Source organism: Mus pahari, chromosome 4 (assembly GCF_900095145.1).
Source record: "Mus pahari chromosome 4, PAHARI_EIJ_v1.1, whole genome shotgun sequence".
NCBI lineage: Eukaryota > Metazoa > Chordata > Mammalia > Rodentia > Muridae > Mus > Mus pahari.
This window is the reverse complement of record NC_034593.1, coordinates 31,428,346-31,441,132: the sequence shown is the minus strand read 5'-3', so window position 1 is coordinate 31,441,132 and position 12,787 is coordinate 31,428,346. Positions and strand designations below refer to the sequence as shown.

The following is a 12,787-nucleotide window of genomic DNA, read 5'->3' as shown; positions in this document are numbered from 1 at the left end:
GAATCTCAACAGAGAAAGCAAAATAAGAAAATTAAGAAAAACATGACAGAAATACAGTGTAGCCTCTTAAATACCTGAGGGAATAGGTGGGGGTTGGGGAGGAAGTAAGGTGTTAGTCTTGCTCTGGACAGTGCAAGGTAAAGGAGGAGGAGGAGGAGATGCTGCGTTATCTTTCATACCATACAGCTTGGACTCTTTGGAGAGAGTTCTAGGCAAGGAAGATCCTCTGGAGGCGTTAGGTGATTCAGTCTTTAGTGTCTTAGAATTGTAATGCAACTGTATTAAATAAAAATAAAAATAAAAATTTTGCAGATGAGGAAATACCATGAAACAGAAGATGTAGCTAGGAAGAATACCGGCTCAGAAGCCTGAAGGAAGACTCAGCTTCTGCTTGTAAGTCAGCTATGAGGTTCTGGGAAGTACTTGACTTTTTCATTTTTAAAATTAAAGTGCTTAATCTAAATTGTTTTTAAATTTTTTTAAGCTTAATGGTCTAAAATTCAATAATTTTAGAAATTAAAAAATACATTATTGCTTATTGAAATTATAGATGGCAAGGTTTAGCAAGCCTACTGTGAATAAATGGTGAGCCACAATTTAGATATTCTTTTTGTTTGTTTGTTTTGTTTTCGAGACAGGGTTTCTCTGTATAGCTCTGGCTGTCCCGGAACTCACTTTGTAGACCAGGCTGGCCTCGAACTCAGAAATCCACCTGCCTCTGCCTCCCGAGTGCTGGGATTAAAGGCGTGCATAACCACTGCCTTGCCTTAAATATTCTTATATTCAGACTATGACTACATTAGACTAAGTCAGAAAGTTTTATCTTTTATAAAATAAGCAAATGAAAAATATCTAGAAGAAAATAAACTGTTAATACTCTAGCCTCTTATTCTATACAACTCAGTTTTACCTTCACATCTACCCCAGGAATGTAAAACACTGTCGTTTCTAAGTCACTGGGCTTTGTCTGCAGAGAGGATGGCACTTTCTTGCCAGTCGTTAAATGGGTAGTTGAAGCATAATTCGTTTGAAATTTTTTCTTTTTTGAAGGAGAATCTTGATCCAAACTCCTAGAACTTCTATCATAACTCCTATAGGGAAAAAAAAGGGGGGGGGGTGATGAATTAAAAAAAAATTCAAAAAATTTTAAAAAGAAATCATTTAAGAAAAGGACAGAACTTCTAGTTAGAATGGTTAGTGTCTGAGAGGAATGATAATAATGTTGTATGTTTTAACACTAGCTATCTCTATTTATTGGTGTGAGTATTCTTTCTTTGTTTGTGACAGTCACGGTAAGAAGACCAGGCATTTTCGTGCCTCTGCCTTCTGAATGCTGGAATGACAAGTGTGCCATGCACAGCTGCTTTACTCCTTTCTAAGTTCATACCTGCTTCACTTAAACACAACAGGATGAACCAAATACAGCCAAACATAGCAATGTTTGTGGTTCAAGATACTATACTTATCTGAAGTATTTTTATTCTCTCATTTTTATAAAAATTTCATTGATCATTAAAATACTTTACTTTAGACATATAAAAATAAAGGGAATNAGACAGGAAATCTTCAGTATCTGTTTCAACAGTTGTTACATTCTGATATTCTTATCCACATTTCTATCCTTTCACTCACTAGGAACTGTCATTTACTGTCATAAGTAATTTTTTTGACCAGAAAAGAAAGAAAAAGGAGAAGAAATATTCAAAGAAAGAGCTGAGGAAATGGCTCAGGCAGGGCAGTGTTTCCAATAGCAACCATGGGAACCCGAGTTTGAGACACACAGCCCTGGAAAATAAATCATGGTGACACACACTCGTAATCCTAGTACTGGGTGGGTCTAAATAGGAAAACACTTTAGGCTCTCTGGTCAGCCACCTTGCCTAGGTGGTGAGCTCTAAGATGGTGAAAGACCGTCTCAGAAAACACAGTGGACATCATCTGAGTCAATAACCCAGGTTGATTCTGATCTCCATACACAAAAGCACACACACACATTTATACTAGAACATACACATGACACATACCCACAATAACCAAAATCTATTATTAAATCTGTTTATGTCATCATTAATGGTAATTCTGAATTTCCATTTAGCTAGGTCCTATTTGTGTTCAATTTAGGCAGGTCTTATTTGTGTTCAATTTAGGTAGGCCCTATTTGCATAACTGCTTCCAGTCTTTGTAAACATATCAAAATTCTTAATCAAGAGCCCTGCATTATCCTCAAAACAGAATCTTTTCAATCAATACAAAGAATGAAATTTGGGCTTATTCAAAGAATTCTTTACTTCTATCTTTGTGTCTGTGTGCGTGCATGTGTATGTGTGTGTGTGTGTGTGTATACACGCACATTACTACTGGGGATTAAATCCTGTGCTTACATGATATATACACACTCTACCAATGAGCTAAAATACCTGGTCTATAGATCTATTTTAATTAACAATTTTACCAGATTCTAAATCAGATATCTGCTTCTAACTGCCAGAAAAGATGTGTTTGTTTTAATAAACTGTGTTATGTAAATGAATACTGTAACTTCGATCAGTTACTTTTAAAATTTGCGGTGTTGGATGGGGAATGTTTGTGATAAATCATGATATATGGACAGTGTTTCTAACTAATGAATCCCATATAGCTTTTCCAGTCAGTCTCTTACCTTCTTAAGCTTATGTCATCATGCTCCTGCAGAAGGGTAGTTGGGTGAAGGACACATTTTCCACTGTCAATTTCAACTCGTATATCAAGTTCAAAGTCAATATTTCTCTCAGTAGCTGTGCCACTAAGACTTCGGTTGACTGGGGTTGTAGGCCAGCGTTCAGTAAGTAGCTGATGAACAGCAGCAAAGCCTGTCGCTTTCTTCCTAGAGGTATGTCTGCAGAAAACAAGAAATTACTCATTATAGTACATTGAAGTCTGTTTAGTGAACTATTTCCCAGTGTTACATGAATAAGTCTTTAAAGAAATTTCCTTAATTTATAAGCTCATAGAAAGTACTCAACCAGCTAATACTAACCAAGGTCAAAGAAGAACAGACATCTCATGATTCCTCTTTGAAAGTCAAAACTAACAGAAGCAAAGAAAGGAATGATAGGTACCATAAGGAACTGCCAACAAACGTCACTGAGTCTCATTTACTCAGGACAGGCTCTAGAAAACCTGCTGTGCCACCCTGGCCACAGAGGATGGTGCCGCACTACCCATCCAGACAGCCGATGAAGGGTGCACCTCATGCTCAATGTTCTTCACAAAGAAAACACAAAAATGATCAAGCTGGACACTTGGAAAAGATCACAAAATCAGAAAAATCTTTTTTTTTTGAAATGGGAAGTGTAAAAACAAAATAGATCCATATTCTGTCCAGTGGAAGCAATTGTTTGACTCAAAGGGCTACTGTTAAAAAAGAATAGACATGCTGGAGAAATGGCTCAGCAGTGAAAAGCACTGATTACTCTTCCAGAGGACTTAGGTTCAATTCCCAGAACCTACATGGCAGCTCACAACCATAAGAAACTCTAGTTCCAGAGATCTGACACCAATTTCTAGACCCTGCAGAAGTGCACACACAGACACTTAGAAAAGGAAGGGTAATTTACACTGACAGAATTGATAAGATTACAAACAACAAATGCTAAACAGTGGTGCTGGAAGACAAACATTTTGAGAATTCTACACTCAATGCTATAATCAAATGAGCACATAAAAGTTACTCAATATTTTTAAACCTTTAAGAAAGCAGATTTGAATTATAATTCTTCTTTGAAAGTTATCTGAAGCTATATTTCAGTAAGTAAAGAAACAGGCCAAAACATGCTAACATGAAAGGTTCCAAAGCAAGTTGTTTTACTCTGGAGAAATGGTGCAGGAACCCTCTGAGCTCAGTAAGAAGACTGAGATGGCAACAGTGGAAACTCTTAATCTTATTGCCACAGTTGCAGTGGATCAGGCTTTAGAAACAGGTAAATTTGAAAGGTCCTTCTAGCTCCTCATGAGGGCACATTTCTCAGTAAGACTTCGTATATATGTAGATAGATAGATCGATCTATCCATCTGCCTTTTATTTCATTAATACTCTATTCTCATTTCTTTCAAGAATGATTTAAAATCCCCATCCACTGATACACACTTCCCTCTACTATTCCTATTTCCTCAACTATACGATATCTTTCAGTGTCTCCTTTTATTTTTATAAAGCCCAGGAGGAATATTGCTCTCTCCTATATTATAGCCTATAACCATATCTCTACTTTTGTTTTATTGACAAGTATTATCATGGAGAAATAATTAAAGTAATATAAATAAACCTATTTATATTTAGAAGAAAACGGCACCATATAAGTTAAATCACATTAGAAATTATGGCTAGGTATAGTATGACTTACAGGTTAACACTTTTTTGCTAATTTATTATTGTTATTATTATGATTTTATATTTAAGACAGCGCCACATGTAGCCCAGGCGGACCTTAAACTCCTAATCCTCCTGCCTCCATCTCTGAATTGCTGGAATGATAGGAATGGGACATCATGCTTAGCTTGTTAAATATGAGGCTGGATAATATACCTTAGGCTCACTTCTAGATTCTGACTTACCACCTAAAGATCTTACAGTAAACAGCTACTCACGAGGGTTTCCTGTAAATATAAAATCTTTCCCTCTCACGGTCTTCATCCTTTTCATCCTTCTCAGAGTCTTCACTGGTAGAAGACAGACTGTCATCCCTTCGGCCATCTTCTGACTGGAAAGGAACACTTGGTGAAAAGCCACCTGTGGTTTTGGGAGAGCTGAATACTGAACACGATCCTTCACTATTTGATGAATAATGTGATGGACCTTCAATTGTTACTGACAAAAGATCCAGTTCTGTCTCCTCTGGAAACTGTACAAAAAAGAAAATATAAATCAGGTTGTTTTTCAAGTTATCTCTCAATTAAAAAGAGAAAAACTAAAACTATGAAAGATGTAAGTCTAAACATTTTAGAAGCTCTGAGCTGAATTTCCTCACTGTGAACTGAAAGGAAGGTCAGATTTGTGAATATATGAAATGGCACACCAAGGGAGGAAACAGCCAAACCACAGCAAGGTACCACTGACACTTGGAAAAATCACAGTGAAACTTTACTTTATAGGAACATAAAGCATCATATTTTATTAGTACACACAAAGCAGAAGCAGATTAAGTGTAAAGAAATAAATATAAATCAGAACGGAAGAACAATTCATGATGAACACAGTGACTATTAGTAAAGATATTTTTTAGAGGAAGTTTTGTGGACAAATCTTTAAAACTGAACTTTCATGGATTGACAAAAGACATGTACATAGTTGAGTAACAAAACATGTATCCATTATTCAAACTTAAACATGTTGTATTTTAAGTAAATAACTGGAGGCCACAGTTTCTTTTCCTTCCTTTCTTTCCTTTTTTAGATTTTCAAGACAGGGTTTCCTTGTGTAGTCCTGGCTGTCCAGGAACTACTCTGTAGACCCTATTGGCATCAAACTCAAGCAAATCTTCTTGCTTCTGCCTCCCAAGTGTTGGGATTAAAGCTATGTGTCACCACTAATGGGCAAGCCAGTTTTGAAGTGTGCAAAACTTGCTATGAACTGATCTGTTTCCCAGCTAAACAGTGCTGCTCCAGTGTCATCTGAAAATGAGTAGTCCTGATAAACTGCAATTGGCAAGATAATTTAATTTATTATTAATAAGTAGTAGATGTTACTGTAAGATTCATGGTAAAAGAAACGTTTGTAGAAATCAAGTATTTTTCCCTTAAAACGATAAATGAGTAAATGAACGGCATTTTCAGAACATCTTTCAATTTTTAAAGTTGATAAATTTTTGTAAAAGATAATCTCTTTGCTTGATATTTATATGAAATCATACATCCATAATCTATTTTCCAATTTATAACTGCCAAGTCTAATACCTAATCGCATGTTATCTAACTTAAGTTTTTTTTAAATAAATAGGAATATACTATGATTTAAAAATAGGACTAGAATTATCTTCAGATATTTTTACATTTAATTAAGTATGTATGTATGTATGTAGGAGCAGAGTGCATACATGTACCAAAATGTACTTGTGGAGGTCAGAAAACAATTTGAGCTAGCTGGTTTTCTCCTGTGTGGATCCTAGGGATTAAAATAAGTTGACAAGCTTGGGAGCAAGTACCCTTACTGAAATATCTCTCTGACTCACCAAAAATTGGTACCGATAAGAATGTTCTGATTAGAGCTGGGTGTGGTGGTGCATGCCTTTAATCCCAGCACTCATGAGACAGAGACAGACGGATTTCTGAGTTCAAGTGAGTTCCAGGACAGCCAAGGCTACACAGAGAAACCCTGTCTCGAAAAACAAAAACAAAAACAAAAACAAAAACAAAAACAAAAACAAAAGAATGCTCTAATTATAACTGCAGATGTAAAGTACTGGTAGAACACTTGTTTGGTATATGTGAGGCCTTGGATTCAGTCCTCAGTACCACCAAAAACTCCAGAACCCCAAAAGTCATTTAACTAGAAGACCCATTTAAATTCATATACATGACTTATTTTCAAGTTTTTTTTTTTTTGAAAAAAGGTAAATCTTTGTCAAACTTAGTATACTACTCATTTTTTTAAAAAAAATTTTCTTTTATGTGTATGTGCCAGAGCATACATATTACATGTAACACATGTGTGCAGGAGCCTACAGAGGTTAGAAGAAGAGAGCAGATTCTCTAGAACTGGAGTTACATATGGTAATGAGGCACCATGTGGGTGCTGGGAAGACTCAGGCCTCTCCCAAGAGCAGCAAGTGCTCTTAACTGCTGAGCCATGTCTCCAGGCCCTGTATTACATTCTAATTGCTTCAAGATCAAATACAGTTTGAGTAAACACAGTACAACTATGGGATATATATTGAGACTTAAGTCTGAAAGAATAAAGACAAGGAAACATTTGCAATGATTGCCAGTTTTCTTTTCCTTTTTTTGGTTTTTAACTATAATGTAAAAGAAAATTTCTAGGCAAGATTAGATGTCTGGTGCTGTGTGTAGAATATAAACAAATACATACACATATATTAATAGTTTATATGTATGTTTAGTTTAATGATACATTCAGGGTAAAATCTAGCTTAAAATGTTAATTGTATTAATAAGTATTATGCAGCACATTTTCATACTGTTCAGAACATAATAATTTTTAAATGGATCTTTTTAGTTTTATTTTTTGGTGCTAGAGATCAAAATAAGGGTTTCATGCATGATAGCAATTGGCTTATTGGTGAGCAATATCCTTAGTACTGCTTTTATTTAGAGATAAGTTCTCACTAAGTTTCTCAAGTTGAGAACAAGCTTAGTGGCACATGACTATAATCTCAGCACTGGGAGGCAGAGGCAGGAGGATCAGGAATTCAAGGCAGTCTTCAGTGACACAGTAAGTTTAAAGCCAGCTTAGGCTACATGAAAACATGCCTTGAAAAACTGAAAACAAAAGTTCAGTTATTCAGGTTGGGTTCACTCTTCTTTTTGCCTCAGTCTGTCAAGTAGCTGGAATTACAGGCATATGCCATCAGATTCATTTCTGAATAGAACATGTAATGAACACTAATGTACTACAGTGACTTAAAAGAATTAGTAGTCAATGATCAATCAATTTGTTGTTTGGAATTAGATTTGACTTGTATTTGAAGCAATTAACAATGATTGTTGATCTTAAAATGGCTTACTCCATAGTTAAATGTAAGGAAGAGATTGACTTCAGGATTAAAAACAAATTAATAGTAACTGATTTAGTAAACTGCAGTTTTAGAGTCTAAAATTTGGCTTAGTTGATTTGATAAGCTGATTAAAATTCCTGACATTTGAAGGTCAAAGTGAAATTAAGCTACATGTAGATATAAAACCCAAATGGGGTGCTATAAAATACACATTAAAATAGAATTCCAACAAGCTTAAATATTTATATAAAGTATTTCTGAGGTCTCAGTTTAGCTTGAAAAGAAGACATTTTGAAAGCAAAATTTCAGGGCAGATTATTAATTTTAAAGAAAAATTTTGTGTTGTTTTCATAAGTACCTGAAAGTACCCTTCCCCTGGAGATCTGGACTGTGGTGAACTTCCCCACACTGTATTTTTCAACTTAATTAAAATAATAAGAAAAGAAAAGAAAATGTGAAAAATAAAGACAATGCAAACAAACAATCCACAAATAAACATTTTAACATAAATTTTAACATGCTGTCGTGTGCAGCTCTGAAGCTGACCTTCCTTATGCCTTCTATTATTTACATCCCATGAACATTAACACATAAACGAATGTTTATTTCACAGTAACAACTGCTTAGAGGACAGTTTAACATGGGCCCTTACTAACAAACACCAAACCGAGTCCCATCTAAGAGCACGCAGCTATAGGATCATACTGTGCATACACTTGGCCATGTGAATGCAATGTAGCTCCTATGGGCAGCACCTGCTTGCTGGCAGTGCAGATCTGCAGCTGTTGCAACCTGTCATTGCAGTGATCTGCCTTTAAAATTATAATATTGCAAGTCTGTAATTTTTAAAAACTACTTAGCAACACAAATTTCTAACAAGTACTGTCTTTCTTACTGTATCCTGGATGTTAAAGGTTACTCTGGGTCCAGGAGACGCTGCATCCACACGGATTTCTGGGAGCTCATCAGCTTCTCCTATTCGAGAACTATAAGTAAAATAAAGTAGTTATGATGTAAGCATAAATATGCAACACAAAAATAAAGTACAAAGCCCCATTATGGTTATCTTAAAAAAACTCTTGGTTTTATATGTCTTATTAATGACATTAACATTCTATTTCTAATTATTAACCTTATCAAATAACTGAAATTTTGGCATTCCATGTATTAACCTTCAACATCTGTAGAAAAGTCTTGTCTCAATTAACTTCAAATTTTCTAAAATTAAACCTATAAAAAGAATTTATGCTTTTTCATTTTTTGGGAGATAGGTTTTCTCATGTATCCCAGGCCAGCCTTGAATCCACTATGTAGCGGAGACAGAGAATGCTCTTGAGGTCTGATCCCCTTATCTATCCTAAGAGCTGGCTAGCATTACAGGTATGCACCACCCAATTTGTGTGGTAGGAGGAATTAAAGCCAGGGCTTCATTCATGCCAGGCAAACACTCTACCAACCACTCTAGAACCCACCTCAGGAGTTCATATATCCTATTTTCATAGTGCTGACTTAATATTCAAATATTAAAATTTCAATGTGTACCATCATCTTTCCTATATTAATTATTTAGAAAAAAACACCAGCATGCAAATTTTCATTTCTTCGTATAGTTTGTAAGGTTATACATAAAGCATACCTAAATAAAATTGCCTTACTAAAATATTCTTATTACATTGAGGAATGAAGGCTTGAGCTTTCCTTAAACCAAAGATGTTTGGCAGTAAGTAACTAGTGATTTCTATTTTACTTATAAAGGTGATTTTTTTTATTATCAAAAAAAAGTATTGAATCTTGGTTGATCGGTTGAAATATGTATTACCTTGCTCTTTCCATTCTCTTAAGAGGTGGTCTTCCAGAAGCTGAAATGCTCTTTGATCGGCTGTAACTTGGTTTGTAACCTAAGCCCCACTTATCCTTGAGGGAAGCAGCCTAATAAAATGGTAGAGGAAAAAAAAAATGTGACTCAAGGTAATTGTATACTGATGTGGGGGAACCCTGCCTCAGTGCCATAACGCACAAGTGACACAAAGCACTCCGAGACTACTCCTGACATGCCTCCAGACACTCAGAGACCCAGACACCACTAAGAGGAACAAGTAAGTGGGGGAGAAATGGAAAAGAAAGAGAAACAGACGGATGGGGGCACAATGAGGAGAGGCAGAACTGGAGACTTGAGGGTAGTGAGGAACAGCCTGATGTGAATGCCAGGTTCCATGATGCAATATGGAACCACAGTGGGGTCCTGGTCTGTGCTGCCATTGAGGGTCCACAGCCCTGTAATAGCAGGAGTCTGTTACCACCAAAGGCCACGTGGAAGTCCCTGGTCTGGACTGTAGCCTGAGCCTGGGGACATGTTAATGTTTGAAGGCTGTGCAGAATTTGTCCCACCCCTCACTTAGGCACCATGGGAGATCTGGCCCTGGGAGCTTGAGAGCAGAAGGGCTGACCCTGCCCCTAGCCCAGCTGAAATTCTTGGGAGAACAGGCACTATACCTTGTGGGAGTTGCTAGTGAGCCAGCTCTGAAGATATGAGTGTGGCAGAGTTGCCCCTACCACTTATCTCTTATACAATGGTGTGGGCAAGGGAGAGATACACCTTCCTTCAAGCTTGCCCCTCACCACCTGCATCAGGCAGGAGACCTAGCCCCGTGATCACAAGAGCGGGAGAGCTGTCCCTGTCCCTCAGTAGATGCAGAACTTAGGAGAGAAGGCCCTGCACGTTACCTGGGCAGCACAGTAGAGCTGACACTGATAGCAGGGGTGTAGGCAAGCTGGCCCTGAAGGTTTGAGCATGGGAACGAGAGAGCTGGACCTGCAACTTGTCTGCTGTGTAGGAGCATGGGTAAGGGAGATAACTCTACCTTCCGCCCTCATCCCTCTCCACCTAAGGCAGGCAGGACAGCTGGCCCTGGGCTCATGAGAGTGGGAAAATGGGCCATGTACCTCACCAACTGCAACACTGTGAAGAGAAGGCCCTACACCCTGCCTGGGCAGGGTAGAGGTGGCCCTGGTTGATGGGGTTCCTGGTGAGCTGGCCCCGAGGGCATGAGAGCATGACCGTGTGGCAATGAGCAGCTCAGATACCTCTCAGAACCAGATCCAGTGTCTATGCCATCAACGAACTGCTAGAGTCCATGAAGGGGCTGCTCCTATAGACTCAAAACTACAGGATACCCGAGAGGAGTCCCAGTGAGGGTCCAGTATTGATAGAGGAGCAGAAGCCAGAGGCTGCATACCAGACCAACAGTCATTTACAATGAACACATACAAGCAAGGCAGTGTGGACAAAGGGTATACTATGGGACACACTGTGGCACACTACAGCTTCCATCATGAGATTAGTTTTCTCTGTTGGGAGGGAAGTTGCAAGGGTGGAGGGCATATAGGAGGGAAGTGCGAGATGGACTGGGTGCATTATGTGGCACTCACAAAGAACCAATAAAAAGATAAAGAAATATTTTATATTACATAACTAAGAGGAAAGGAAGAGAGGAGAGGAGAGGAGAGGAGAGGAAAATCATCAAGTATAGTTGTATGGAGTATGGCCAAATTTTAGTATGTGCAAGTCTCTTATTTAAAATATGTTAGTACCAGAATTTAAGCTGAATTAAAAAAATAAAAATAAATTTTAAAAGAGATAATTAGGTCATGGAAAAAAATAAAATGGTTTAGTACTTGTATACAACCAATGCATAGCTTCTTGCATACTCTGAATGTCTAGATCACTTAAAATCCCTAGTATGATCATAAACATGAGGTAAAGTTATTACAGCATGTTGTTTGGCGGTAATAAGGAAAAAGTATGTACATGTTCAGTGTAGAAGCAATTTTTAAAATTTTTATTTTGCAATTATTTTTATTTACTTAAAAAAATATTTTCGATCTGTTGCTATCTTAGCTCAGGATTGTGGAACCCACAAATACAGACTAACAGCTACATTGTTTTACACGTGGCTTGTCCTTAACAGAAACTAGCTGGACAGAACCAACCTGATCTGGGTGATGTTGTCACAGCATACCAGACAAAGAAAAGGGGACACTGATGTCTAAGCAGCAATACCCACATTGTGCCAACAAAATGGTAAGGATGAAAAAGGACTAATGTCAGTGGCACAGGTTCCGTCTGGTCTGAGCTGGTGCTCTGAGCAGACCTTGGGTGTGAACTCTGAGGCCAGTCCCATATCACCCAGAGGAAGCTCTACTCCCAGGCTCTCTAACAAGCCCAGGATCATAGGATCAGAGAAGTCCTGAGCAGACCCTGGGCACTAACTCTGCAGCTAGTCCCACAACACCCAGAAGCTCCACACCCAGGAGCTTTAACATGCACAGGAACACAGGATCACAGAATCCCTGGACTTTGGTCACACCAGGATCTCAGGGCCCCGGAGGCAGCTTGACTCCCAGGACCTCTGACACACTCAGGATCTCAGGATCACAGGATCCTAGAATCACAGAAACACAGAGACAGCTGAACTCTGAGGAGTTCTGATACAACCAGGATCACAGGAAAGACAGGCCCCAGTCAGATACAGTGAGGGCAGGGAGCACTAGAGAATCAGATTGCAGGAGGCAAGCGTAAGAACATAAGCAACAGAAACTATGGTAACTTGGCATCATCAGAACCCAATTCTCCCACCATAGCAAGTCCAGGATACACAATCATATCAGAAAAGGAAGACTTGGATCTAAAATCACTTCTCATGATGGTAAGAGAGGACTTTAAGAAGGATATAAATAACTCCCTTAAAGAAATACAGGAGAACAGAGGTAAACAGCTAGAAGCCCTTAAAGAGGAAACATAAAAATCCCTTAAAGAATTACAGGAAAACACAATAAAACAGGCAAAGGTGATGAACAAAACCATCCAATATGTAAAAGTGGAAATAGAAACAATAAAGAAATCACAAAGGGAGTCAACCCTGGAGTTAGAAAACCTAGGAAAGAGATCAGGAGTCATAGATGCAAGCATCACCAACAGAATACAAGAGATGGAAAAGAGAATCTAGCAGGGCGTGGTGGCGCACGCCTTTAATCCCAGCATTTGGGAGGCAGAGGCAGGCAAATTTCTGAGTTCAAGG

The 12,787-nt window shown here is 38.1% G+C and overlaps 1 protein-coding gene across 7 annotated transcripts in view; it reads right to left on the bottom strand.

Annotated features, from left to right (window-relative positions):
* Positions 1 to 12,787, bottom strand: part of Kiaa1109 (KIAA1109 ortholog) — a 196,753-nt gene that overhangs the window by 25,616 nt on the left and 158,350 nt on the right. For 4 of the 7 annotated variants that reach the window (XM_029537784.1, XM_029537789.1, XM_029537786.1 and 1 more), the window contains 7 exons: positions 9,529 to 9,638; positions 8,605 to 8,695; positions 8,068 to 8,130; positions 4,627 to 4,880; positions 2,660 to 2,875; positions 911 to 1,091; positions 75 to 276 (listed from right to left, as the gene is read on the bottom strand). In XM_029537784.1, coding sequence (XP_029393644.1) covers positions 75 to 276; positions 911 to 1,091; positions 2,660 to 2,875; positions 4,627 to 4,880; positions 8,068 to 8,130; positions 8,605 to 8,695; positions 9,529 to 9,638 — 1,117 coding nt within the window. The remainder of the gene's footprint in view (positions 1 to 74; positions 277 to 910; positions 1,092 to 2,659; positions 2,876 to 4,626; positions 4,881 to 8,067; positions 8,131 to 8,604; positions 8,696 to 9,528; positions 9,639 to 12,787) is intronic. The other 3 variants (XM_021195875.2, XM_029537787.1, XM_029537788.1) reach the window with 2 other exon arrangements.